At 43.9% G+C, this 24,003-nt stretch overlaps 1 protein-coding gene across 3 annotated transcripts in view; it reads left to right on the plus strand.

The window, feature by feature from the left end:
• The window catches only part of snx29 (sorting nexin 29), a 153,328-nt gene that overhangs the window by 89,641 nt on the left and 39,684 nt on the right, over nt 1-24,003 (plus strand). For all 3 annotated transcript variants that reach the window (XM_012866521.3, XM_012866530.3, XM_036132020.1), the window contains 3 exons: nt 10,129-10,245; nt 16,557-16,612; nt 17,485-17,566. In XM_012866521.3, coding sequence (XP_012721975.2) covers nt 10,129-10,245; nt 16,557-16,612; nt 17,485-17,566 — 255 coding nt within the window. The remainder of the gene's footprint in view (nt 1-10,128; nt 10,246-16,556; nt 16,613-17,484; nt 17,567-24,003) is intronic.

Below are 24,003 nucleotides of genomic sequence, written 5' to 3' on the forward strand. Positions count from 1 at the left end.
TGCTGAGATTATTGAGCCATGTGGAGGTCAGATGAACGTTCAGTAAACAGTAGATCTTGTTATTGGAAGTACTTTGCTCTGTTCTAACATACTGGATACATTAACTGCTGTAAGTGTTGCTTTCTGGTTTAATGTTGAATTTTTTTTTTAGAAAATGGTTTCCCTTGTTTTCAAAATACCAGAATTTTCACGTAACTTTATATTTTGTCTGTCTGATTACATTATTTTTAAATATTAAATCATCAGCTGTTATGATTAGCTACTCAGTACTTGAGTATTCTTCTTACTGAATACTTTTTTACTTTTACCTGAGTAAAAACATGTTGAAGTAATGCTACTTTACCCTCCTTTGTCTGTACCTTTTCAATGGCGCCAAGGTTTCAGTTAATAACGACGCCTGATCTCAGCTGCAGATCTCAGCGGAGTCCAAAGATGTTGATTTGGCAGCAGGCGGGTTTTCTGGCGTCGCTGTGGACTCTGGAGTTTTAGTGCGTCACCGTTCCCTTCATCTGATTGGTACTCTTCTGTCTGAGAACCACCAGAACATGATTCCTGCTCCTGGTGTTCTGATCCAAACGTGGCTCCAGAATTAAAGCTGCGAGACTGTAGTTTTGTCTTTATCGTCCCTGCATAGATTTGGTGTTATGACTATTAACACAAAGGCTCACTATGTGATGCTGTAGTGACAACAACCGACGTCTGCACCGCGCCAGATTTAGCCTTTTCTAAAAACTCCTTTCTATTGGTCCATCTGCCGCTCTCGTGTGCTCATTTTCTGCTCCTCGTCTCTTTGTATCGGGCTTTTTTTCCCACCTCTCCTCGGAGTGGACAGCACAGCTTGTGATGTCTATATTGGTCGTCTCTCTCACTCGTTCTGCTCGTGTTTTTATCTGCCAGCCGTGTCTCTTCCTGTTTAGGAGCTGAAGTGAGTCAGAGACACAGATAGAGAAGTAGGCTGCGTTCAGATTCACTAAATGCTCGGGCTTTAGGCATGCTGGGGTTGACTTCTGGTCCAGGTTATGATGCTTAAATGAGCTTCTGATTCCCTCTGATTGGGCCTCCCTTGTGCCATAAATAAAAAAAGCTCAAAGTAGTGGCGTTCTGGCGCTGGTACTCTCCTGGTTGCAGTCTGAATATAAAGTGCTTCCTGCCACAGTGGCTGTCGTAAGAGCGAGGTAAATGAGCGTTAGATCCCCTGCTGATTTGGTACATTGGCTCATTTCTAAAGAATATACCAATCTCTTATTTTTTTTAATCAAAGTTTGGTTTCACTGCTGGCAACAAAATCCTGGAAAACATGTATTACATAAAGGTCAAAATGATCTGCATGTAGCGGAGAGTCAACAGGACTTATCTGAAGACGCCTTTACTGGCAGAACCAATGCTAACGCACGTCTCAGGAGGCTTTTAGGGACAGAAACCTTCCAACTTCTTCCTGGTTCTTCTTCAGCTCCTTGAACGGGTTCACTTTTGGATCGAGGTCTGCAGACCAGCTCGGTGACGCCATGACTTTAATGCTTTAATGTTAGTTTTTGGATGTACGTTTTTTTCAGATCCTAAATGAGGTTTAAAGAAATCTGCTAATTATCCAGACTTAACAAGTCTTTGTGGTAATTTACAGGTCAGTCATCATAATGCCAAAACGCCCTTAAAAATGCTCCTTTCGATGTATTTTTATTTCTGGTTTCATAAATCTGAAGCTGGGCTGTAGAATATTTTACTCCAGAGATAATCAGTTGGATTTAAAAAAAAACAGCCAAATATTACTTTGCTAAAAGTGACAGGATCTGAAATCAGACGTCAACGTTAGCATCGTTAGCATTGTTAGCATAGTTAGCACCGTTAGCATCTAAGGGTTAGCCAGTCGCAGCATTTGCTTTGTCCCACAAGTTGGACAAAGACAAAAATCTTGTTTCTGGCATCTTTAAAAAAAAAAATTTTTTTTATAAAGATACCAAAAATCCTACCATGAAATGTGTTCTTTATAAGTCGACCCGGTCCGGTCCACTGGCCAACCCAGTCATTAGCGTCGCTACAAGCTAACAGCCAGCCAGTCTTTCACATTGTGGATGTTTGTCATGGTCAGTGTTCTAACGGTCCACATATTCATTCTGTAAATATCCGGTACATTCCTGTCGGTCCGGTACCAAACGACTCCAGTGTTTTTTTTTTAATCTGAACTCATGCAGAAGGTTTCTGCGTGGAGCTAAAATCCTCCTCTTGACCTGGTTTTGCTGCGTCACATTCATCCCGTCGGCCCCGTCTAATTAATGTTATCGGGTTGTGGGTCATCTTGGCTCGGACTACGCTGTCGCTGCTCTTGATCTACGGTTTTCTCTTTTATCGCTCTCTGGATCCTCTTCTTTTTCAGGGAGGCGAGGATTGAAGTCGTGCAGGGTTCTTCTAACCTTTCTTATTCAGGCCAGCTCAGCTTGGCGCCGCTCAGATCAGATCACACTGGGAGAGCAGAGATTCTGTGAAGATGGGGGAGGATGAGGCTTTATCCTAGAGATTGAGTGTGAGAGCCTTTGAGCTGTGTAGCAGAAAGCTTTGGTTGGGTCAGCATCTCTAACCGCGCTCAGATGTGCTGGAAAAGAAAACAGCGTCCACGTTTTCATCATATAAAGCATCTTACAGCTTATTCTTCTTTATTCTGGCTTTCTTTCTTATGAGGTCATAAAACTCCTTTCTACATTTACTACAAATTACACCATTTCATATTGATCTTAAAATATCTAAAATATCTAATATCTAATATCTAATATCTAAATTAGTTACTAAAGTCCTTCTAAACGGACTGTAACCACTTTTCAGATTTAAGTTAAAAATAGTTATTTGTTCTGCTACAGAATAGGTTAAAATCCCTCAGATGAACAACGATATAACATAATCATCTGTTATAAATTGGTAAATATTAATTGAAGGTTACAGATCATATTTGAACAGCGTTTAAATAAATAAACAGACTTCAAGAACAACTGTTTCTAATTAACTCATGTTTTCTCTAATATTACCGTCTACCACTTTGTTGCTTTCACACCTTTTTTTATTACAGTTAATTCAGATTTAGCATCAGACGTTAACCAGCTCTTATAAAACAACAATAACAAAAAACGATTTTTCTTATTTAATAAAGTAGAGGTGTGTGAATGGTGTACAGGTGGTCCTACCTGCTGTTAGAGCTGGAGCTAAAATCTCTGCATTTGTTGATTTAAATGAAATTATGTGACCTGCAGCACCCACAACCATTCATAACACGGCTTAAAATATCTGTTCCTTCTTGGTTCTGTTAATTACTACCATTGTTCTTAAAGAATAGTCTCATTAATGCTTAAGAACTAATATAAAATAGTTAAATTTTTGACATTTTACACCTTCCATGCTTTACCGCATCGCTGTAATTCCTGTAGTTCCTCTGCGACTGAAACTCTAAAGACCAACACAGAGGAACGCTGCTGCGACCAGAGCTGGGCAGTAACTAGTTACATTTACTCAGTTACATTTGGAGTAAAATCTCTGGCTACTCTACCTGCTGTGAGTAACTTCATGAATAAAGAACAAACTAGTTTAATCTAAAACTGCAGCAGAGAGACAAAAACCTGGAGTTTATGTTAAAGTGAGACTTTTTATTTATACACAAGCTTTGTTATTTTGTGGAAAGAGCCAAACGCCTTTTAGCTCCTAGCCCTAGGTTTCCCTTTAGCAGTGTTGGATGGAAGTAAAGGAACCTGTTTCTATTCCCCTCAGAACCTCAAAAAGAACCATTATTAACCACAGAAGAGGACATGAGCTTTATTTCTTCTTCAGATCTGTGAAATTAAACTAAGGTACCCAATTCCAATGCTTTCCATACATTTAATAAATACATTTCACATGATTTTGTAGTACAGTAAAATAAACAGAGAAGGTAAAACTGAATTACATTCTTTTCTTATGAGCTCCTCACTTCCTACCATGAGCAGTGAACTGCGGTTTGTTTAAAACCTAATTAAAAAACGTTGCTTGAACAATAAATGAATTGATGCAAAATGATCAATTAAGCCCTGGGTTTAATTAAAAATCCCAGCGTGTCACTAAAGCTGTGCGCGCTTGTCTGGGTCAGAACCGCAGCTTTAACTTTTAGCAGGAACATCAGATTCTTAAAGTTTGAAATCTCTGCCTCCCTTTCCTCATATTTAGTGGAAGAAAAACAAAGAAGGAGATTAGAAGTTGTTAAAAAAAACTCTGAGAAATTTTAATCTGACATCTCAGCAGCTTAACTGCTCCCTATTGTGTTCATTAATTTATGTGATATAATTTATAATATTAGTCAGATTGTCTCTATTTATGTGGTTTAATTCACCTGACAGTAAATTGTCAAAGGTTTCAGACTTTTCCCGAAGGTTTACGTTACAACCACAGAGCTGATCGTTTTATAATGAAAGGAAAATAAGAGGTCCGTTGTAACTCTGGAGGAGCTGCAGAGATCTACAGCTCAGGTGGGATAATTTGGTAAATCTGGGCTTCATAGAAGAGATTTGAAAATAAAATAATTGTCGTAATTGACAGAAAACCAGAAGAAGTCATAGAAAACTTGGCAAACTTGTTGAATATTGAACTTTTTGGCCTTTTTGTGCAAAATGTAGCAGAAAACTGCTACATCAGCCTGAATATGTCCTCGCCTCATTGACACACGGTGGAGGCAGCATCATGCTGAGGGAAGCAGGTCAGAGCTGATGGAGATAAACCAGATCCATCATGGAGGAGAACCTGAGACTGAGGTGGAGGTTCTCCTTCCAGCAGGAGAACCAGCCTGAACCTGCAGCCTGAGATATTATGGGTTAGAACGGCCTAGTCAAAGTCCAGACCCGAGAATCTGTGGCAGGATTTTGAAATTGACCTCCTTCCAAAGCGTGAGCTGGTTAGCAAGCAGCCTCTCGATGTTTGAAGCCTTAAAACACCTGATCCTGGATCTGCTGGTTCCATAAAGGATCGACTCAGGGGCAGAAAACAGCCGCTTGACTCTGGTTACAGTTTATATTTGTAAAATTGTAATATTTTCCTTCCACTTCACAGTTACTCCCTACTTTGATTCCCTCTCATAAAATCTCAGTAGATTTCGTTGAGGTTTGTGGCTCTAAAGAGACAGAATTAGAAAACGTGATGGAGGCCGTCAGTAAACGGCTGTCCTGGTTATCTGTGATCAGAAGTCCTGCAGCAAACCTTCCCTCTCCTCCTGGGCACCGTTAAAATGTTCCCCATGAAGCTTCGATGTTTCTCTGCTGTCCCTTTCAGCGCTGCAGGACCATCTGTGCAAAATGTGCCTTTCTTTCCATTTTATCCCAACTTGCTGCTGTATTTGGGCCGTTTCCTCATCATCATCCTGATTACTCTGCTTGTCTGACGCGTTGCTCTGCAGCTCGGCTGAGGGCGTGTCTTCAGACCTTCCAGGCGGGGAAACACTACAGAATGCTGCGTGCAGCAGAATCAGGTTAATTTGTAAAGGCGCTGCCTCTTTCCGCTCGCCCTGAAACCGTTAGGATTCTCGTAGCAGCACATCGGGGTCACCTCTGGTTTGATGAAGGGATCGCCCTGGGAGCCCCCGGCCTGAGCTGCACAGCCGTGGATCAAGGTTGCAGATGAGGCGCAGCCTGAAGCGCAGCCTGTCAGGACGCAGCGCCGCTGACGTGTTGAGCTGTCAGGGCTTTTTCTTTAACGATTCCACACCGAAACGCTCCAGCTTGAAGCAACTTGTCAGCCTGTTTGTCAGCTTTAACACTAACTAGTTGCTGCTCAGGTTACACTGCCAGAGGAGGGGGGGGGGGGTGTACTGGAGTCAGTGAGAATTTAAGATGGAGCGATGTCTGCAGAGGAAAATCTAAATGATTTTACAGCAGAAAATGTGAAAAGGAGTTTTGCACGTCCCATAAAATGCCAAATATTGCTTAATGTTATGGTGACAGTGAGAGTTTATTTCCTGCAGAGCCGTTCACGGCACGCTCTCTCCTGGAGCTAACGCTCTCCAGCCCAATTATTATTGTTCCTTATGCAGCAGTTTAAGGCATTGTTGTCATTTCCGGCTCATTCGGCCTCATGTCAGCCTAACGGCGTGTTTTACTTCAGGTGTGAAGGAGTCATTGGGGGCTAATAATTAGCGTTTGTTCTGCCGATTTGTCCGGGCCGACTCAGGCCCGAGGTGAAGCCTTGTCCAGGGAAAGGTCAGCCGGTTAATGACATAATAGCCGCCGCACGCCGAAGCCCAGACACGAGTAAACGAGCATGAGATGGCATCAGGAGGATGACCTTGGCTGCTGAAGCAAATTGATGCGACTAGCACGTCGCCACCATGGGCTTCCTAATATAGAGCCGCATTTGGTTGGAGAAATTGAACAAACTTGGCGTGAAGTCCACATTCACGACACTCTACACACATTTACAATCCTATTAGCCTCCTCTCTCTCTGCTTTAAGTGGGTTTCTTCACACCTAAAATTAATTTGTGCCCATTTAAGAATGGTGGCGGTTGAATAAATAGACGCGTCCTCTTGTCCTGTGGCTCCTCGGGTCCCGCCGCATGTTTCTGGCTCCGTTCCGCTTATTATTATTTTATTATTCAGGCGACTGTTTGACATCTTCAGCCGCCGCCGCTCGGCTCTTTCCACAAACATTGACACGGAGGTTTGGGTTTATTGTTTTCAGCCCAAACCTCCGTGTTTTATGTTTGGAGATTACTGTTCGCTTTGTTTTTATTGCTTTTTGCAGGCCTGTCTGATCCTGAGATTTGTAACGTCTCAGCGGTTCAGACACATTGATGCCTTTTTTTTGGGTTACCCGTTTAAGCAAAAAGTGACAAGACGGAGGATCAGCTGAGCCCAAACGGTCCCAGAGGAGCTCCATCCAGGCCTGCGTTTTATTACTTTCCACTGTTAAGCTCTGAATAACAAAACTTTCTGCTCTTATTGCCTCCAGTTCTGTTGAATTGATTATTGCTGAAGTCTTCAGTAAGAAGCAAAGGTCCTGCGTAGCTGGGTTATTACATCCTATCATCCTGTTAGAGCCTGAGGATGCACACATTGCTAACCGCGGCACATTACTGGGTTTTAAAACAGATATTCACCGTTTTATTCTGTTTTACAGTCTTATAATTCACCTTCATGACCCCGCTGAAAGAAAACGACCCAAACGCAGATCTGTGTGCTTTCTGTGGATCAGACCATTCAGACATAAACCACTAATAGGTGGGGTACCCCAGGGTTCTAATTTAGGCTCACTTCTTCTTCTGCTCTATATTCACCCACTGGGACATCATTGATAATTTATTTCATTATTATAATGCATATTTATGCAGATGAGAAGCAGCTGAAATATTTCCTTTAAACAAAATTCTTCAAACTGTCTGACTTACATTTCCAAATGAAATTAAAAAACTAGTTTAATAAAAACTGCAGGTGTGTGATCGTTCCTCTGATCAGGAAACCGATCGGATGTTTTTAATATTCATTCAATCCTGGAAAAGCACAATTTATATAAGTCAATAAAAGCACGCCGTCTCTACATAGTTGACTGTATTACATCATTGTTACTTTGCCTTTATTACACGAAGGCTGTTAAAATGCAGAAGATGAAGATGCAGCATTCATCGCATCACGCCTCTATATGTGCTGCTATCTGTACTTAAAGGTGATCACAGGGTTGGTGTGCTTTTAAAGGATTGTTTTTTATTGTAATTGGAAGTCACTGAAGAGGCATTTATGATGTAGCTGCTTTGTTCCATGGGAGAGGATCTCTTCTGGAGATGTTACATGTCCTGCAGAAGCTCTTCTCTCAGGTCTGAGCTGAGCTGCAGTGGTGCTCTGATAGGTGATGATTACTGCAGTTTGAATTAATCGATTCTGAGATCAGGCTGCTGATGGAGGTTTAGTTTGTAGCGTAACGCTCTGATATAAACGCTCTGATCTCGTCTTTATTCTGATGTGAAACATCAGAAAAGGAGGGAGGTTTGTCATTATTTGTCCCAGAAGCAGAACAAATCGACGGTACAGCAGCCACTTCTGTCTTTTTGTGATGTTGTTGCCATGAGAACTGAGATTTTCTTTAAACGAAGCGCTGCCATGTCACCTGTAGGGGGCGTCACGCAGGTCTGACACCAACCCCTCACCTGCTGCTGCACATGGAGACCAGTGCATTGTGGGTTCTGTTGTTTACGCCGTGTTGCAAAAGTATTCACACCCCATGAGCTTTTTCACAAACTTCAGTGTTTTATTAGGATTTTATGTGTAACACAAAGCAGAGCTGATCTGTGACGTCAGATGAGAACGACACACGGTTTGCTTCATTTCTTCTCTGCAAATAAAAATCTGAAAGGTGCGGTGTGCATCACCCAATCAAGAGCCAGAGTCCAGTGGTTCTGGTTCTGGCCTCAGAGGTTCTTCAGAGAACAACCAGCAGACGGGTCAGGGAGGAGGTTCTGGTCCAGTTTACAGCTGGTCAGGTTCTACAGAACCTCCCAGAGTTCTGATCATCATGTGGACCTGGAGAGAGGATGGACCACCTGCAGACCTACCAGGACATGGACGTCCACCTGGACTGACAGGCTGGACCAGGAGAGCATTGATCAGAGAAGCAGGAGGACCATGGTGGCTCTGGAGGAGCTGCAGAGACCAGCAGCTCAGGAGGGAGAACTCAACGTGACAATTATTACAGCTTTATATAAAGTGACACAGAAAGGCGATGTTTAAGAGTTTGGCTAAAATCTTTTAGAGAATAAAGCAAACGTGTGGAAGAAGATGCTCTCCTCAGGCGACACCATGAAACTTTGGCCTACAGGCAAAACCATATGTGGCATCACACATCACCCTAAATACATCATCCCTAAAGCGAAGCACGGTGGAGGCAGCATCATGCTGAGGGAAGCAAGTCAGAGCTGCTGGAGCTGAACCAGGAGCATCCAGCAGAAGAACCTGAGACTGAGGTGGAGGTTCTCCTTCCAGCAGGAGAACCAGCCTGAACATGCAGCCTAAAGTATTATGGGATGGATTCATGGTTAGAACGGCCTAGTCAAAATCCAGACCTGAACTGAGAGTCTTTGCTTGAGTTGTTGTTGAAAGAAGAGTGGCAAAAAAAACTTCAGTCTGCAAATGTACAAAACTGGTAGAGACAGACGGCTGAAGAATTAAATTCCACTAATTTTGTTTCTGAAAGCCAATTATAAAAAAAAAAAACAAAAAAAAAAACAATCACACACTTCCTCTCTGAGATGGACTGTCCTGCTAAAATATGTTCAAGTGGTTTAAGTTAAAGGGGTAACCCTTGAGCATGGCGATGGTTCTGCATGGAGAACCTGGCAGAACCCTCCGACCCATTTACAGATCTCACACCTGAGGTGAACAAACGGGAAGGTGCACTGCAAAAACGGAACTAGAAATTAGTAAAATATTCTTAAAATGAGTGTATTTGTCCTTGATTTGAGCAGGTAAATAAGATGATTTGCCAATGGAATAAGATTTTTGCACTTAAAATAGGAACAACTCATCTCCATTATCTTATTTCAAGTGCAGGATGTCTAATTATCTTATTTTAGGGGTCATAATACTCATTCCATTGGCAGATAATCTTATTTACCTGCTCAAATCAAGAATAAATACACTAATTTTAAGAACATTTTACTTATTTTTGGATCCGTTTTTGCAGTGTGTGCTTGTTGCCGCTGGGAACGCCAGCAGCGATCCGGCCCACCTGTCCGCCATGATGGCGCCATCAGTCCCCGGACACAGACCCGTCCACAGTGTCCAGGCAGAAGGACTCACACAGAACCAGAACTTTAATTTTCCAGAAACTTACAGGCAGATGTGAGTAGCGGCACGTCAGGGTGAGTTAGAGCGGATGGAGATGGACTAGTTTCACACGTTCTCTCCATCAGAGCCGTGTCGGTTCGCCTGCTTCCCAGAGTCGGTCCAGAACCGTCAGCTTCCGTCACGGCTCACCTGGACGGCCTTTCTCCTTCAGTCTGCTGCTCAGAGCTGCTGCTGTGTTAGAAAAAGAAGTTGCACGCTTTTCAGAATGCTCACGTTGTCCTTACTCTGTCTTACATCAGCAGTTGGGTGAGAATAAATTAAAGTGTTTCTCCTCCTCCCCTGTGTGTGTGCTGCAGGTGGCCGAGATGCACGGCGAGTTAATAGAGTTTAACGAGCGCCTGTACCGCTCCCTCATGGCCAAAGACCACCTCATTGTCCAGATGAGGCAGGAGCTCATCGACCTCCGGGGCCCGGTGAGTGATGCTGCTTCCTCCCTCCCTCCTCCTCCTCCCTCCCTCCTCCCTCCTCCCTCCTCCTCCTCCCTCCTCCTCCTCCTCCCTCCTCCTTCCTCCTCCTCCTTCCTCCTGCTCTGCTCTGCATCAGCGCCCGCCGTGTTGACTCGCTCAGCTTCCTCAGGTCAACGTAATGCAGGAGAACGACTTCCTGGACAAAAGTTGTTTTCTAAAGCGCTCTGACAATCAAAATTACATTTAAAAAAAAAAAGCAAATGTGTCTTCCTGTAGTTTTTATATTTGTTCCCTTTTTATTCACAAACTTTATCGTTCATCTTTAGTAATCAGTTGTAAAAGTTTAAAAGTGATGTTTTTATGACGCATTTAAAACCTGGATGTTCAAAATTCAAACTAGAAGATTCATGTCATTTAAACAGGCAATAAAAATTGAAGAAAATAACGTAAGAAATTCTGTAAAATGTGATAAAAATGCATATTCTGGTGAGGAATAAGTTAGCACACCCCACGTTGACTCCCACATGAGCAGAACATGATGACTCGGCACGTTGAGGTTTGTTTAAGCCTCAAACATCCAGCCTGCTGCTCCTGACTGTTGGAGTGAGAGGGAACACCGTGGAGAGGTCCAAAGATCTCTGAGGCCTTCAGAGAGAAGCCTGGAGCAGCTTCTGGTTCTGGTCGGGGATCTAAAGAGTGCGGAGAACACTCTGCAAGTGGAGGACATTCAGAACATCTGCCAACATCTCCAGGTTCCCCCTGAAAGCAGAACGCAAGATGCTGAGAGAAGTCTCCCCCCGTTAAATGTTCTCCTGGGTCCTTCTGCAGGTTCTGCAGGTTCTGAAGGTTCTGTTCTGTCCAGCAGAACCGGCCTTATCACCGCTCACACTCGCCTATAGTAACACCTTCACCTCTGATGAAGGCGTCTTATGGGCAGATGGAGATCTTTGTTCAGAACTTCCATTTTGTTTCGATAAAGTAACTTTTTCTCAGTCTTGTTAACTTTCTGCCATCAGAAAAGAGGAACCCAGAGAACAGACCAACATCTGCTGGATATTCCCTCTGAAGGCGCTGACCACAGTGGGAGCTGTGGCAGCTGCAGTGAAGACGCCTCAGGCTGCAGATAGGGCCTCTTATCCTTCAGCTCCAGCCCTGCTCTGCTGGACCGCTCCCTCCTTACGCATGTGTCCATGTCTGGCTCCCGTGGCTCCAGGCTCTTAACTTCTAAAAGTGGCTGCAGCCGACGGAGCCCAGCTTTCTGTTTCCTCCTCCCACCCCCTGTAGCTCCATGCGTGTGTTTGAGTCTCGGAGGGAAGTGGAATCAGGAGAGCATCCTGCAGGGGCCGGGGGGGCTGATGGTGGGTTACCCGGCTTCAGACAGAGAGAAAAGGCAGGGACAGTTTATTTCTATAGCACCATTCCTACTCTGCCAAGATAGCAGAGGCAGGACAAGGCATTTAACTTCCAGAGCTCTTCCTCAGCCTCACGCTGCAGACGGACTCTTCATCAGTCAGGAGCTGCTGTAACGACACGTTTCTGTCCTGATTTAAAGGATCCGACAGTTTCTGGTCGTCTCAGGCGTCCATGCAGTTTTTTCCAGAGACGAGGAGCTTAGAAACTGAATGGTCCCCTTAGTTTGTTTAAGTTCTGGTTCTGGGAACCCTCAGTAAGCGGTTCTCTGAGGACCTGAGGGTTCTGCATAGTTCAAACATCACAAGTAACTCAGAAATAGGGCTGTGCATAAAATGTACAAAGATTAATATCGATGTTTTTTAAAACAATTTAATATCGATATACCTCCCAACCCCTAGGGGGCGTTATTACAGCCATTACTGTTCACAGCAAGGAAGTGAGACGAATTTGCTTAATCCCTAAAATCAGACGTTTGGCACATTTTTGGGTTTCTGTGATAACTGCATTGAACCAAATGCACTTTATGTTCCTGTTAATATATCAGCGTTCAATAAATTCAACATAAATATAATATTTGGCTGGTTTTGTTGGTTGAATGATTTTGAGCATTAATTTGAAAGTAATAAATATCGATATTGGAGTCAAATCAAATCAAGCTGAGAATCGCATCGAATCGGCTTCAGCCCAAGTCAGAAATGTCTTTGGGCACAAGGTGCATTAAAGACTAACAGCTGAATTATAATATCCTCAATTATTGTTAAGCATTATATAGCATAGCAATCCCTCATACTGAGCATGCATGAAGCGACAGTGGAGAGGAAAACTCCCCTTTAACAGGGAGGAGAACCTCCAGCAGAACCAGAACCAGGCTCAGTGTGAACGCTCATCTGCCTCCACCCACTGGGGCTTAGAGAAGACAGAGCAGAGACACAGAAAGCTCAGAAGCTCACATTGACCCAGGAGTACTTTCTATGGTAGAGAAGACAGAGCAGAGACACAGAAAGCACAGAAGCTCACATTGACCCAGGAGTACTTTCTATGTTAGAGAAGACAGAGCAGAGACACAGAAAGCACAGAAGCTCACATTGACCCAGGAGTACTTTCTATGTTAGAGAAGACAGAGCAGAGACACAGAAAGCACAGAAGCTCACATTGACCCAGGAGTACTTTCTATGGTAGAGAAGACAGAGCAGAGACACAGAAAGCTCAGAAGCTCACATTGACCCAGGAGTACTTTCTATGTTAGAGAAGACAGAGCAGAGACACAGAAAGCACAGAAGCTCACACTGACCCAGCAGTACTTTCTATGTTAGAGAAGACAGAGCAGAGACACAGAAAGCTCAGAAGCTCACATTGACCCAGGAGTACTTTCTATGGTAGAGAAGACAGAGCAGAGACACAGAAAGCACAGAAGCTCACATTGACCCAGGAGTACTTTCTATGTTAGAGAAGACAGAGCAGAGACACAGAAAGCACAGAAGCTCACATTGACCCAGGAGTACTTTCTATGTTAGAGAAGACAGAGCAGAGACACAGAAAGCACAGAAGCTCACATTGACCCAGGAGTACTTTCTATGGTAGAGAAGACAGAGCAGAGACACAGAAAGCTCAGAAGCTCACATTGACCCAGGAGTACTTTCTATGTTAGAGAAGACAGAGCAGAGACACAGAAAGCACAGAAGCTCACACTGACCCAGCAGTACTTTCTATGTTAGAGAAGACAGAGCAGAGACACAGAAAGCTCAGAAGCTCACATTGACCCAGGAGTACTTTCTATGTTAGAGAAGACAGAGCAGAGACACAGAAAGCACAGAAGCTCACATTGACCCAGGAGTACTTTCTATGTTAGAGAAGACAGAGCAGAGACACAGAAAGCACAGAAGCTCACATTGACCCAGGAGTACTTTCTATGTTAGAGAAGACAGAGCAGAGACACAGAAAGCACAGAAGCTCACATTGACCCAGGAGTACTTTCTATGTTAGAGAAGACAGAGCAGAGACACAGAAAGCACAGAAGCTCACATTGACCCAGGAGTACTTTCTATGGTAGAGAAGACAGAGCAGAGACACAGAAAGCACAGAAGCTCACATTGACCCAGGAGTACTTTCTATGTTAGAGAAGACAGAGCAGAGACACAGAAAGCACAGAAGCTCACATTGACCCAGGAGTACTTTCTATGTTAGAGAAGACAGAGCAGAGACACAGAAAGCACAGAAGCTCACATTGACCCAGGAGTACTTTCTATGGTAGAGAAGACAGAGCAGAGACACAGAAAGCTCAGAAGCTCACATTGACCCAGGAGTACTTTCTATGTTAGAGAAGACAGAGCAGAGACACAGAAAGCACAGAAGCTCACACTGACCCAGCAGTACTTTCTATGTTAGAGAAGACAGAGCAGAGACACAGAAAGCTCAGAAGCTCACATTGACCCAGGAGTACTTTCTATGGTAGAGAAGACAGAGCAGAGACACAGAAAGCACAGAAGCTCACATTGACCCAGGAGTACTTTCTATGTTAGAGAAGACAGAGCAGAGACACAGAAAGCACAGAAGCTCACATTGACCCAGGAGTACTTTCTATGTTAGAGAAGACAGAGCAGAGACACAGAAAGCACAGAAGCTCACATTGACCCAGGAGTACTTTCTATGGTAGAGAAGACAGAGCAGAGACACAGAAAGCTCAGAAGCTCACATTGACCCAGGAGTACTTTCTATGTTAGAGAAGACAGAGCAGAGACACAGAAAGCACAGAAGCTCACACTGACCCAGCAGTACTTTCTATGTTAGAGAAGACAGAGCAGAGACACAGAAAGCTCAGAAGCTCACATTGACCCAGGAGTACTTTCTATGTTAGAGAAGACAGAGCAGAGACACAGAAAGCACAGAAGCTCACATTGACCCAGGAGTACTTTCTATGTTAGAGAAGACAGAGCAGAGACACAGAAAGCACAGAAGCTCACATTGACCCAGGAGTACTTTCTATGTTAGAGAAGACAGAGCAGAGACACAGAAAGCACAGAAGCTCACATTGACCCAGGAGTACTTTCTATGTTAGAGAAGACAGAGCAGAGACACAGAAAGCACAGAAGCTCACATTGACCCAGGAGTACTTTCTATGGTAGAGAAGACAGAGCAGAGACACAGAAAGCACAGAAGCTCACATTGACCCAGGAGTACTTTCTGAGAAAAAAGTAAAAGGGTAATGGCAGCAGTAGCTCCTTCAGCGCCGACAGGCTCAGCTGGCGGTTTAGGAACAAGAAGAGGGATTTTAATTTGTTTTATATGTGACGCTTCTGATTAAAATATTTCTGCTCCCAGTTCCCTAATCAGCTAACAGAACAAAGCCAGTATTACTGCATTATAATGCTACACTCTGTTCATTGGGAGGTCTGAGATTTAATTTCTGCTTCAAGCCATTCATGTGTATTGTGGTCCAGGTTTATAGGTACTTGAAATGTTGAATTAAATTTAATTGTGTTTCTTTATTCTTTGCTGCAGGTTAAATATGATGATTAAATATGGGCGATTATGATGAATCAAAACAGTAAAACATGTTTTGACTTTAAATCAACATCTTCAATCACTATGGAGATTATGCATTCTGGGATTTTAGTGTAATATGCAGATTTGGTTGGTGCTTCTCTAACATTTTTTCCTTTTATTGTTGCATATAGAGCATTTAAATATGGGCTAAATTTAATTTAAAGCCCCAGTGTGTAAGATTTCCACACTGATGCAACATCTAGTCGTGTGCTGAGTGAATTACAAACGACCTCGCCGTTAAGCTATTAATATTTTCTACGGAAGTAAAATAAACTTTTCTGTTATATTGAATTAACTTACCTGTCCAGCAGAAAGCTGCAACCTCTGCATCCGTTTAGAGTCTCCTCTCCCCCATGAATTATCTCCACCTGGTAATAATAGCTGAGCCGATATAGACTCTAGTTTCTCTCAGTTTTTACTTCTTTTACTTTTCTTGGTTACTTTCTCTTCCCTCTTCTGGGCAGAGAGTATGGATGATCCTCCATTTAAGCAGAAAACAGTAAATAAATTATCTACGGTCGTCTTTGCTTGTTTTCTACTCCTCCTCCACCAACAGTACATCTTCATAGAGGTTATTAGACTTTGGCAGAATATGTATTTATAAAAGAAAAACTTAAATTTTTTTCTGATTAAAAGCCAAATAAGCAAAAACCAAGGGTTATAACTAAGGCCTGCTAGCTTTAGCAGGTGAGGCGGCTACAACCCGTGCAGCGCCCCGAGGGACAGACATGATTAATTTGGAGATCCAATGTTTAAGATGAACTTTAAAAGAAAGAAATTGAAATGCCTGTGTGGTTGAGTTTGAACACCAATAAATCACAGAGTCGTCTGCATAAAGATGGTCGTAGGAATTTGATAATTTTGCTGTAGACGGTGAACAGGACCGAGCCCTGAGCTACACCTCTTGTGACCTAAGGGAGGTGGAGCTAACCCAGCCATCTGAACGTCCTACTTAGCCAAGTCATCTGCAGACCAGGAGAAAGCTTGTTTGGCTTGAAACAAGCTTTTTTGAATTTCGGTCAGATCAACATGAAACCATTTAGAAACCAAAGCCTCAAACACATAATTTAAAACCAAACGCTGCTGAGCCGCTTCCTACAGGCTGACTGAAGAGAGTTTATGATGCTGACTGACCACATTTTAGCTGAAGGTTAGTTAAAAATACAAGCAATTAAAAACACAACCAGCTGTAGCCAAAATGGACCCAAACTATGAGGACCAGCTGATTTATTTGGAGTCGCAGGTGGCTGGTTATTAAGGAGAATGTCTTTATGCTACTAAGTCAAACATCTCTTCCTCCTTTAACCTGGTTAGAAACAGGAATTATTTTTGTGATAATTTTCACTCCCTCGTCTTTCCAGGTTCCAGGTGATTTGAGCCAAACCTCAGACGATCCCAGCCTATCAGATTTTGAGACGTAAGGATTGTTTTGTTGCTTTTTCCTCTGTGAACCCAAACCTCCTGGTTTCTTTTTTCTTCAAATCTCTTCAACAGTTTAATGTCAGTTAAGTTTTATATTTTTACTCATTTTTGAATTTCTTTCTTAAAGGTATAGTGCAAGATTTTTTAAGCGTGCTGCTTAAAACGTCATCAGTAATTAATATTCTAACTCTGCTGGTGTCTTTATTCAGTTTAAGTTCAGATTAGCTGGTTCTGGACGCTGAAGCCGAATCGTCGGGGCCAAAGCGGACTTCTACCGTCTTAAAAACATGGTTTTAGTGAAAAATGTTCTGAACCTTTTAAACCATAGTAGGGAGGTAATTTCCACACAAGCTGCTGATTATTTCCTAGAGAAACCGAGGAAGGAGGCGGTGAAACACCAACGATCTCCCTCTGGTACTAAGAACAGAACATGTTTAGCATTTATGACCAGAAAAGTAAAATGATGTGAAAAGCAAAAATATCTCAGATTGTTTAAATGCTTTTTTTATGCCGTGCTTTATTCTTTCAGGTCGTAACGCTGGCAGGAAATGCCTGACTTGTTCTTCTCACAGTTTCACTGCTTCCTCCTCAGTGCAAAGAAAGTTCAGATAAAATAATCTTCGCTCAGTCCGTTTTGGTCTTGGCCCGTTCAGCCAGTCCCCAGAACCGCATCAGGTGGTTTATTTACTGCAGGTCAGATATTTACTGCCTACGACTGAGCCATCCCTTTAAGTTTACCGTTTAAACTCCTTCTTTCCGCCGTGACGCTGCGCTAACCAGATGTGGAGAAGTTAACCTGCTGCAGGCCGCCCTGGCGTGCCGCTGACGCTGATAAATAATGACGGTTCTGTTGCTGGTGTCACTCAGGGCTCACCGCGCGCTCGTCAACGTGTGGATCCCCTCCGTGTTCCTGCAGGGCAGAGCTGCGAACGCCTACCACGTCTATCAGGTATGTTCAGCACTGACCAGAGGACACGAGCGTTATGTGGATATAAAGACATAATGGCCTTCATGAATTATAGAGAGCGCTACAGTAAGAGTTCATTAAGAGCAGCGGCGAGGGGCCGAAGGAGAGCTTTGAACATTAGCATCAAGAGCTCATCATCTGAGTTCATTAGCGGGGTTGTTGTCTGAGCGTTATAATCCTCATTCTGCTCCAACGGTCAAACAAAACCCTTTAAATCGCCTGTTTGTCTGCTGATCCATCAGGTTTTTGCCGTTTCATTCATTGTCGGACCAAAGAAACCCTGAAAAAGATTCAGAATAATCTGCTTTGCCACCTCATATCGGTTCTGATTTTAAAATTCACACAAAAAAAAAAAACAGGTTTGTGTGTTTCCACTTGTCTCCTGTCTGCTTCTTAAAGCCTCTTTGGACTAGTTGTGAGCACTGAGCTATATTATACACTGGAGTGCTAATCACCGTCTGTTAGAACGAGTCACTTTGAAGCCACCAGCCGCCATATTGGTACTCCCTATTTTCCTCCAGTAACTAGGGAATATGTGCGCTACAGCATCGAATAACGAGGATTTTCTCATGTTCAGGGGGGGCTTAAAACTTTTAAAATGTCAAATGCCATATACTTTTATGTTATGTTCTAAAACTATCACGTAATGAAAAAGTCATGTGCAGAAATATTTTGCATAGGGCTGGGCAACGATTAAAATATTTAATCGCGATTAATCGCCCTGATTAATCGCGATTAATCGCCCTGATTAATCGCGATTAATCGCGATTAATCGCATTGTATTTACAAACTCCAAGAATGAATTCAAAAGTAGTGTAAAGAACACTTTTATTTTAATGTTCTGCTGCCATATGAACAAAAGTGTTGTAACATTTGTAGCACTTATCAGTAACACATATTTAGTGTAAAGCTCAACTTAAACATGTAAAACAAAAAATAGCAATAATAATAAATTAAAGCTTATTGCCACTGACAGGGAATTCTCTTTATGGGGAAAAAATCTACCAAAAACAGGCAATTTCTGAGGTAACAGCAGGGAGCAGCATTACCATTTTATGTTCAATACCAAAGTTTAACTTGGCAGTGGTTCCAACTAACTTGTTTCTGTCATATTCCATGCTGGAAGAACTTTAAACTGAAATGCTTGCTAACTCGATATGCTTGCGTTACTTGCGTTTATTTGACGTTAACACGCGGTTTTTTGTTGTTTTTTTTCTCGCGTTCATATAGTGAATGGCAGGGAAAAACAAGCAAAAACACATGGATACTTTGAAGAGAGAAGCGACTTCACCGACGGCGTCTAAGCAGACCCCCCCGCTCCGCACAAAACTTGTTCCGGCCGCCAACTCACCGCCTCGCCTCGCCTAAGCTCGCTCGCGGTACCTGCGGGAAACACTGCCTTCCGCATGTCAGCTGTGTTTTTTTCCGGCCAGCACCTTTCTTACTCTGAATCCGAGGCTTGGCTAACAGCGAGGTTATTGGCGCATTATCGCCACCTACTGTTCTGATTCAAACCCCTACACCGCAGCAACAGACCTTTACAAAATAAAAGCATGTGAGCAACATGCGTTAATGCGCGTTAAAGAAAATATCGCCGTTAATAGTCTAATGAGTTAACGCAAAATTAACGCGTTAACTTGCCCAGCCCTAATTTTGCATTTTATTCATTTAAAAATGCATGTATAACATTTTTAAATATATAAATAACAATATAAAAAAAACATATATTTACATATATATACATATATACATGTACAAATATTTATATATATATATATGTATATTCAATATGAATAACATGTAAAATATTTCAGCACCTAATTTCCTAGTAGGTGATAGTGTTAGTACATCCACTGACTGTAGAATTACCTGTGAAACGTTTTCACTCAGCCAGAAAACTGCTTGTTGTTGCAACCAAATCCTGTGGGATTCTGTGAGAGTAGGGAGTAGCAAGATGGCGGCCAGTGACTTCAGTTTTTCGGCAAAATCAGCACTCCAGTGTATTATATAGCTCAATGGTTGTGAGGTGGTACCAGTACTGCCGCTAGGTACCAGAGGGCATTCTGGGCAACAACACCTGGATGAGGGGATGATGCTGATGTCCGTCCTGCTGTGACGGATCCTTAATGTGGTTTCAGAACGTCAGCAGAACATTCGTTCTGGTCTTTGTCCTGAAATGGACCAGCGGGGCTTTTTGTTCCGTTAAAAGCTCTCCATGCTGATGGGCGGCTGTGGTGACGATGTGGAAAAAGCCTTAAAGGACTTTTTAGCAGCAACATCATAACCTCAACGTAGGAAAAGCTGAAACATCCAACCTTCAGATTTAGTGATTGGTGCTGCTGGTTGAGGTCCAGTTCTTCCTGTCCACCAGGCCGGGCTGCTGGATGAACCCGGGTGTACTTCTCAATAATCCTATAGCTGTGTTGTAAATTTTTGAGAGTTGAATGCTATAGGATTAATTCCGGCCAATCGTCACCTTAACTCTCACCCTCATTCGGGTGATCAAAACATTGTTCCTTTAAGCCAAGCCAGTAACGACCTTAACGACTCCTCGTTACAGAGGAGTGGACCAGTTTCGGTCCAATCTGCTGCCTTAATGGCTTTAATGACCGCCCATTACTAAGGGGTGGACCTGTTTCTGCTGAATCTGCATGTTATCTAAGCCATTACAGGCCATTGTTAGGCAGTAGTATAAAGCTTGGTACTCTACATTACTCCAGACTTTTTGAATTGAGAAAGCTTCCTGGAGAGGAAGCGAAACGTCTTCATCTACGGAAAACAAGTCCAGTTGCTTTGATTTTACCCTTTTTTTGGAATGACCATGACCTGATGACTGACAATCTTCACCAGTTTTTAATTGTTGCTCTGACGGTGGATATGGATATTTTTAGCCAAACAGATATTTTCATGAACACAGCCAGCTCATTTTACCAGCATGTTCTCCCGTCTTTCCCATTTTACACCACAGCGTGACAGGAAGTGTCAGATTATTTTTTTTAGATTACGTGTCTGGAACATTTTGTTAAACGGCAGAAGGCCAGAGCTGAACAGACTGAGGTCAAAGGTAGCAGCCCTTCCTGTGCATCGTGACCCTGGTCGCCTCACTGAGTCTGTCAGGATCTCCCCAGACAGAAACCTGTCCCCACAGCACGGCCGCATGAAAGGAAGTCTCAGCAGCAGCAGAGCCCCGAAACTCCCCCAGATGCTCTCCTCACGTTGAGACTTGCTGCGAAGTGGACCGGAGCCGAGATCCTGCTTCCCCCTTTCATCCGTCAGGCAGCCGAGCAAAGTAGACCAGAGCGACTCCTTCCTGTCCGTCACTTTAACAAGGTGCTACGCCTCAGCTCTGTCAGCACCGCCATCCCTCAGAGCGACACACACAGACCCTCATAACCTTCAGACTGTCACCGTGTTTCATGGACGCTCGGACCAGCACGCATCTGGCTGCAGACTCCCATCCAGAGGTTTACAGAACCTCTGACAGACACCCAGCCGCCATTATCCGCCGTGTAACCAGGAGCTACAGAAGGAACGAGGAAACCTCGAGGGACGGAAGATCTTTGCTTATAACTGATGGTCCGGCTGGCAACCCGGCTCGGCTCAACTTATGCATAATAGATGCAGATTCACAGCCCAGGATTCGGGCTCAGAGTCTTTCTAGGTTCAAAACATCTTCTTTCTCCTGACAGGACGGAAGCGAAAGGAGATGGATTGTTGTAATTCCTGCCTTTTTGCAGCTTCTTGCACAGACGCTTGCTTTCTATCAAAGAACTGCACACTTTCTGTTAAATGTACAGTGGCTGTCACAAGGGTTCCTCTCAAACTTTTTCCTCAAACTTTCATGTATCTCACTGGGATTATGTGTGATGGACTCACAAAGAGCAAAGGAGCGCGTGACGATGCGAGCTTGTCTGCATTTTTATAAATGGAAATCTGAAAAGTGTGGCGTACATTTGTATTAAACCCCCCTAATGAGCAAACTGCTTATCAAAATTCATATTTAACTACAAAAACCCGTAGAGAAATAGAAAGAAACATGTTAAAACCGAGGTAGATACAACCGGATGTGCCACCACATCTTTAGGTGTTCAATGCCTGCCTGAATAAAAAAGCTTTGATCAAAAAAGATCTAGACGAAAAAGCTCGGTCACGCCAGGGTTTGGACTTTGTAAAGTCCACCTGGTGTAAATGTTGAGTAAATGTTGACTGTCTGATCTCAAGGACCTGGTGCGAAGAGACAAACTCAATAACTCAGCTAAATAGGTGGGAACAAGGCAAGTAGAACAAAAATAAAAGTTTAAAACCTGTCACAAGACAGCCGAGACTCCAATGCAGTGAAAAGGAAGCAGGCTGCATGAACAGCCTTCACTAGATGGTTTATGGAGGAGAAGCCAGAAAATCAAGCAGTTTATCAGAAAACTACCACTATCATTCTGAACCAGGGCTTTAAGTGGGTCGGTACGGACCGGTATGCAGTACCGGCACTTAGAAATTTTACCGCTCAGCGTTTACCCGCCCCGCGCTGACCTCTCCACAGTTTACAGCCTTTTTATTGGTTTAACATTCAAGTGGATGTTGGCGCTTTGCATGTGAGAGGAAAAACGTAGGAAATGTTAACGGCTGTGATGTTTACCTGCATCCATTTCCACGTGGAAATGAACAATAATACAGGATTTATCAGTGTTTTTCTCTTTATTTCCAAAATAACTCCATAATTTTAATGCTTTGAAAGCAGTTGCAATAAGAGCTGAAATTAAAACCCTTAAAAAAAACCAATCAAGAAGGAAAACGATCAAAGACAATAGATTTTAAGTGGGATTAAAACAAGAGAACAAATAAAATGCAGCGATGGACGATGTGATACTGAACTACGACTCCTATAATTAAAATGAGCAGGTTGTGCACCGCCGGGGGTTAAAATGAGCGGGTTCTGCACCACCGGGGGTTAAAATGAGCGGGTTCTCCACCGCCGGGGGTTAAAATGAGCAGGTTGTGCACCGCTGGGGGTTAAAATGAGCGGGTTCTGCACCACCGGGGGTCAGATGAGCGCGTTCTGCACCACCGGGGGTTAAAATGAGCGGGTTCTGCACCGTCGGGGGTAAAAATGAGCGGGTTCTGCACCACCGGGGGATAAAATGAGCGGGTTCTGCACCGCCGGGGGTTAAAATGAGCGGGTTCTAATCGCCGGGGGTTAAAATGAGCAGGTTCTGCACCGCCGGGGGATAAAATGAGTGGGTTCTGCACCGCCGGGGGTTAAAATGAGCGGGTTCTGCACCACCGGGGGTCAGATGAGCGCGTTCTGCACCACCGGGGGTTAAAATGAGCGGGTTCTGCACCGTCGGGGGTTAAAATGAGCGGGTTCTGCACCGCCGGGGGTTAAAATGAGCGGGTTCTGCACCACCGGGGGTCAGATGAGCGCGTTCTGCACCACCGGGGGTTAAAATGAGCGGGTTCTGCACCGCCGGGGGTTAAAATGAGCAGGTTCTGCACCGCCGGGGGATAAAATGAGTGGGTTCTGCACCGCCGGGGGTTAAAATGAGCGGGTTCTGCACCACCGGGGGTTAAAATGAGCGGGTTCTGCACCACCGGGGGTCAGATGAGCGCGTTCTGCACCACCGGGGGTTAAAATGAGCGGGTTCTGCACCACCGGGGGTTAAAATGAGCGGGTTCTGCACCGCCGGGGGATAAAATGAGCGGGTTCTGCACCACCGGGGGTCAGATGAGCGCGTTCTGCACCACCGGGGGTTAAAATGAGCGGGTTCTGCACCACCGGGGGTCAGATGAGCGCGTTCTGCACCGCCGGGGGATAAAATGAGCGGGTTCTGCACCGCGGGGGGATAAAATGAGCGGATTCTGCACTGCTGGGGGATAAAATGAGCGGGTTCTGCACCGCCGGGGGTTAAAATCAGCAGGTTCTGCACCGCCGGGGGTTAAAATGAGCGGGTTCTGCACCGCCGGGGGTTAAAATGAGCAGGTCAGATGAGAAAAAGCATCCATCAGAGGTTGCAAAACATTTGTTACTCGGGGCAGAGGTCACCTGGAAACCCGGTTAGAATGGCCTAGTCAAAGTCCAGACCTAGAGTTGAAAAGTAACGTTCACAGATGCTCTTCTTCCTTGCTGACTGAGCTTGAGTAAATTTTTGCAGAGCTTTAACTCAGGAGGACTCAAACCTGCGCCTGCCAGACCTTTCAGGTTTTCCTCTCTGTTTTTCTTCTACTTGACGGTTTTATTCACTGATTTGTGTCGAATTCTCAGGTAAAATCCAGGTAAACGGAGGCTTGCTGTGTGATGTGAGAGAATCTGGAAAGCCCTTATTGAAGGCACTGTAAAGGGTCTTTTTTTCGGGGTAAAACTATATTTTTTATTTGAAACGTGGAAGAGTTGTTCAGAGCGGATGGAGTTGAGCTGCGATGGCTGC

Source organism: Fundulus heteroclitus, unplaced genomic scaffold, assembly GCF_011125445.2.
Source record: "Fundulus heteroclitus isolate FHET01 unplaced genomic scaffold, MU-UCD_Fhet_4.1 scaffold_47, whole genome shotgun sequence".
Lineage (NCBI taxonomy): Eukaryota > Metazoa > Chordata > Actinopteri > Cyprinodontiformes > Fundulidae > Fundulus > Fundulus heteroclitus.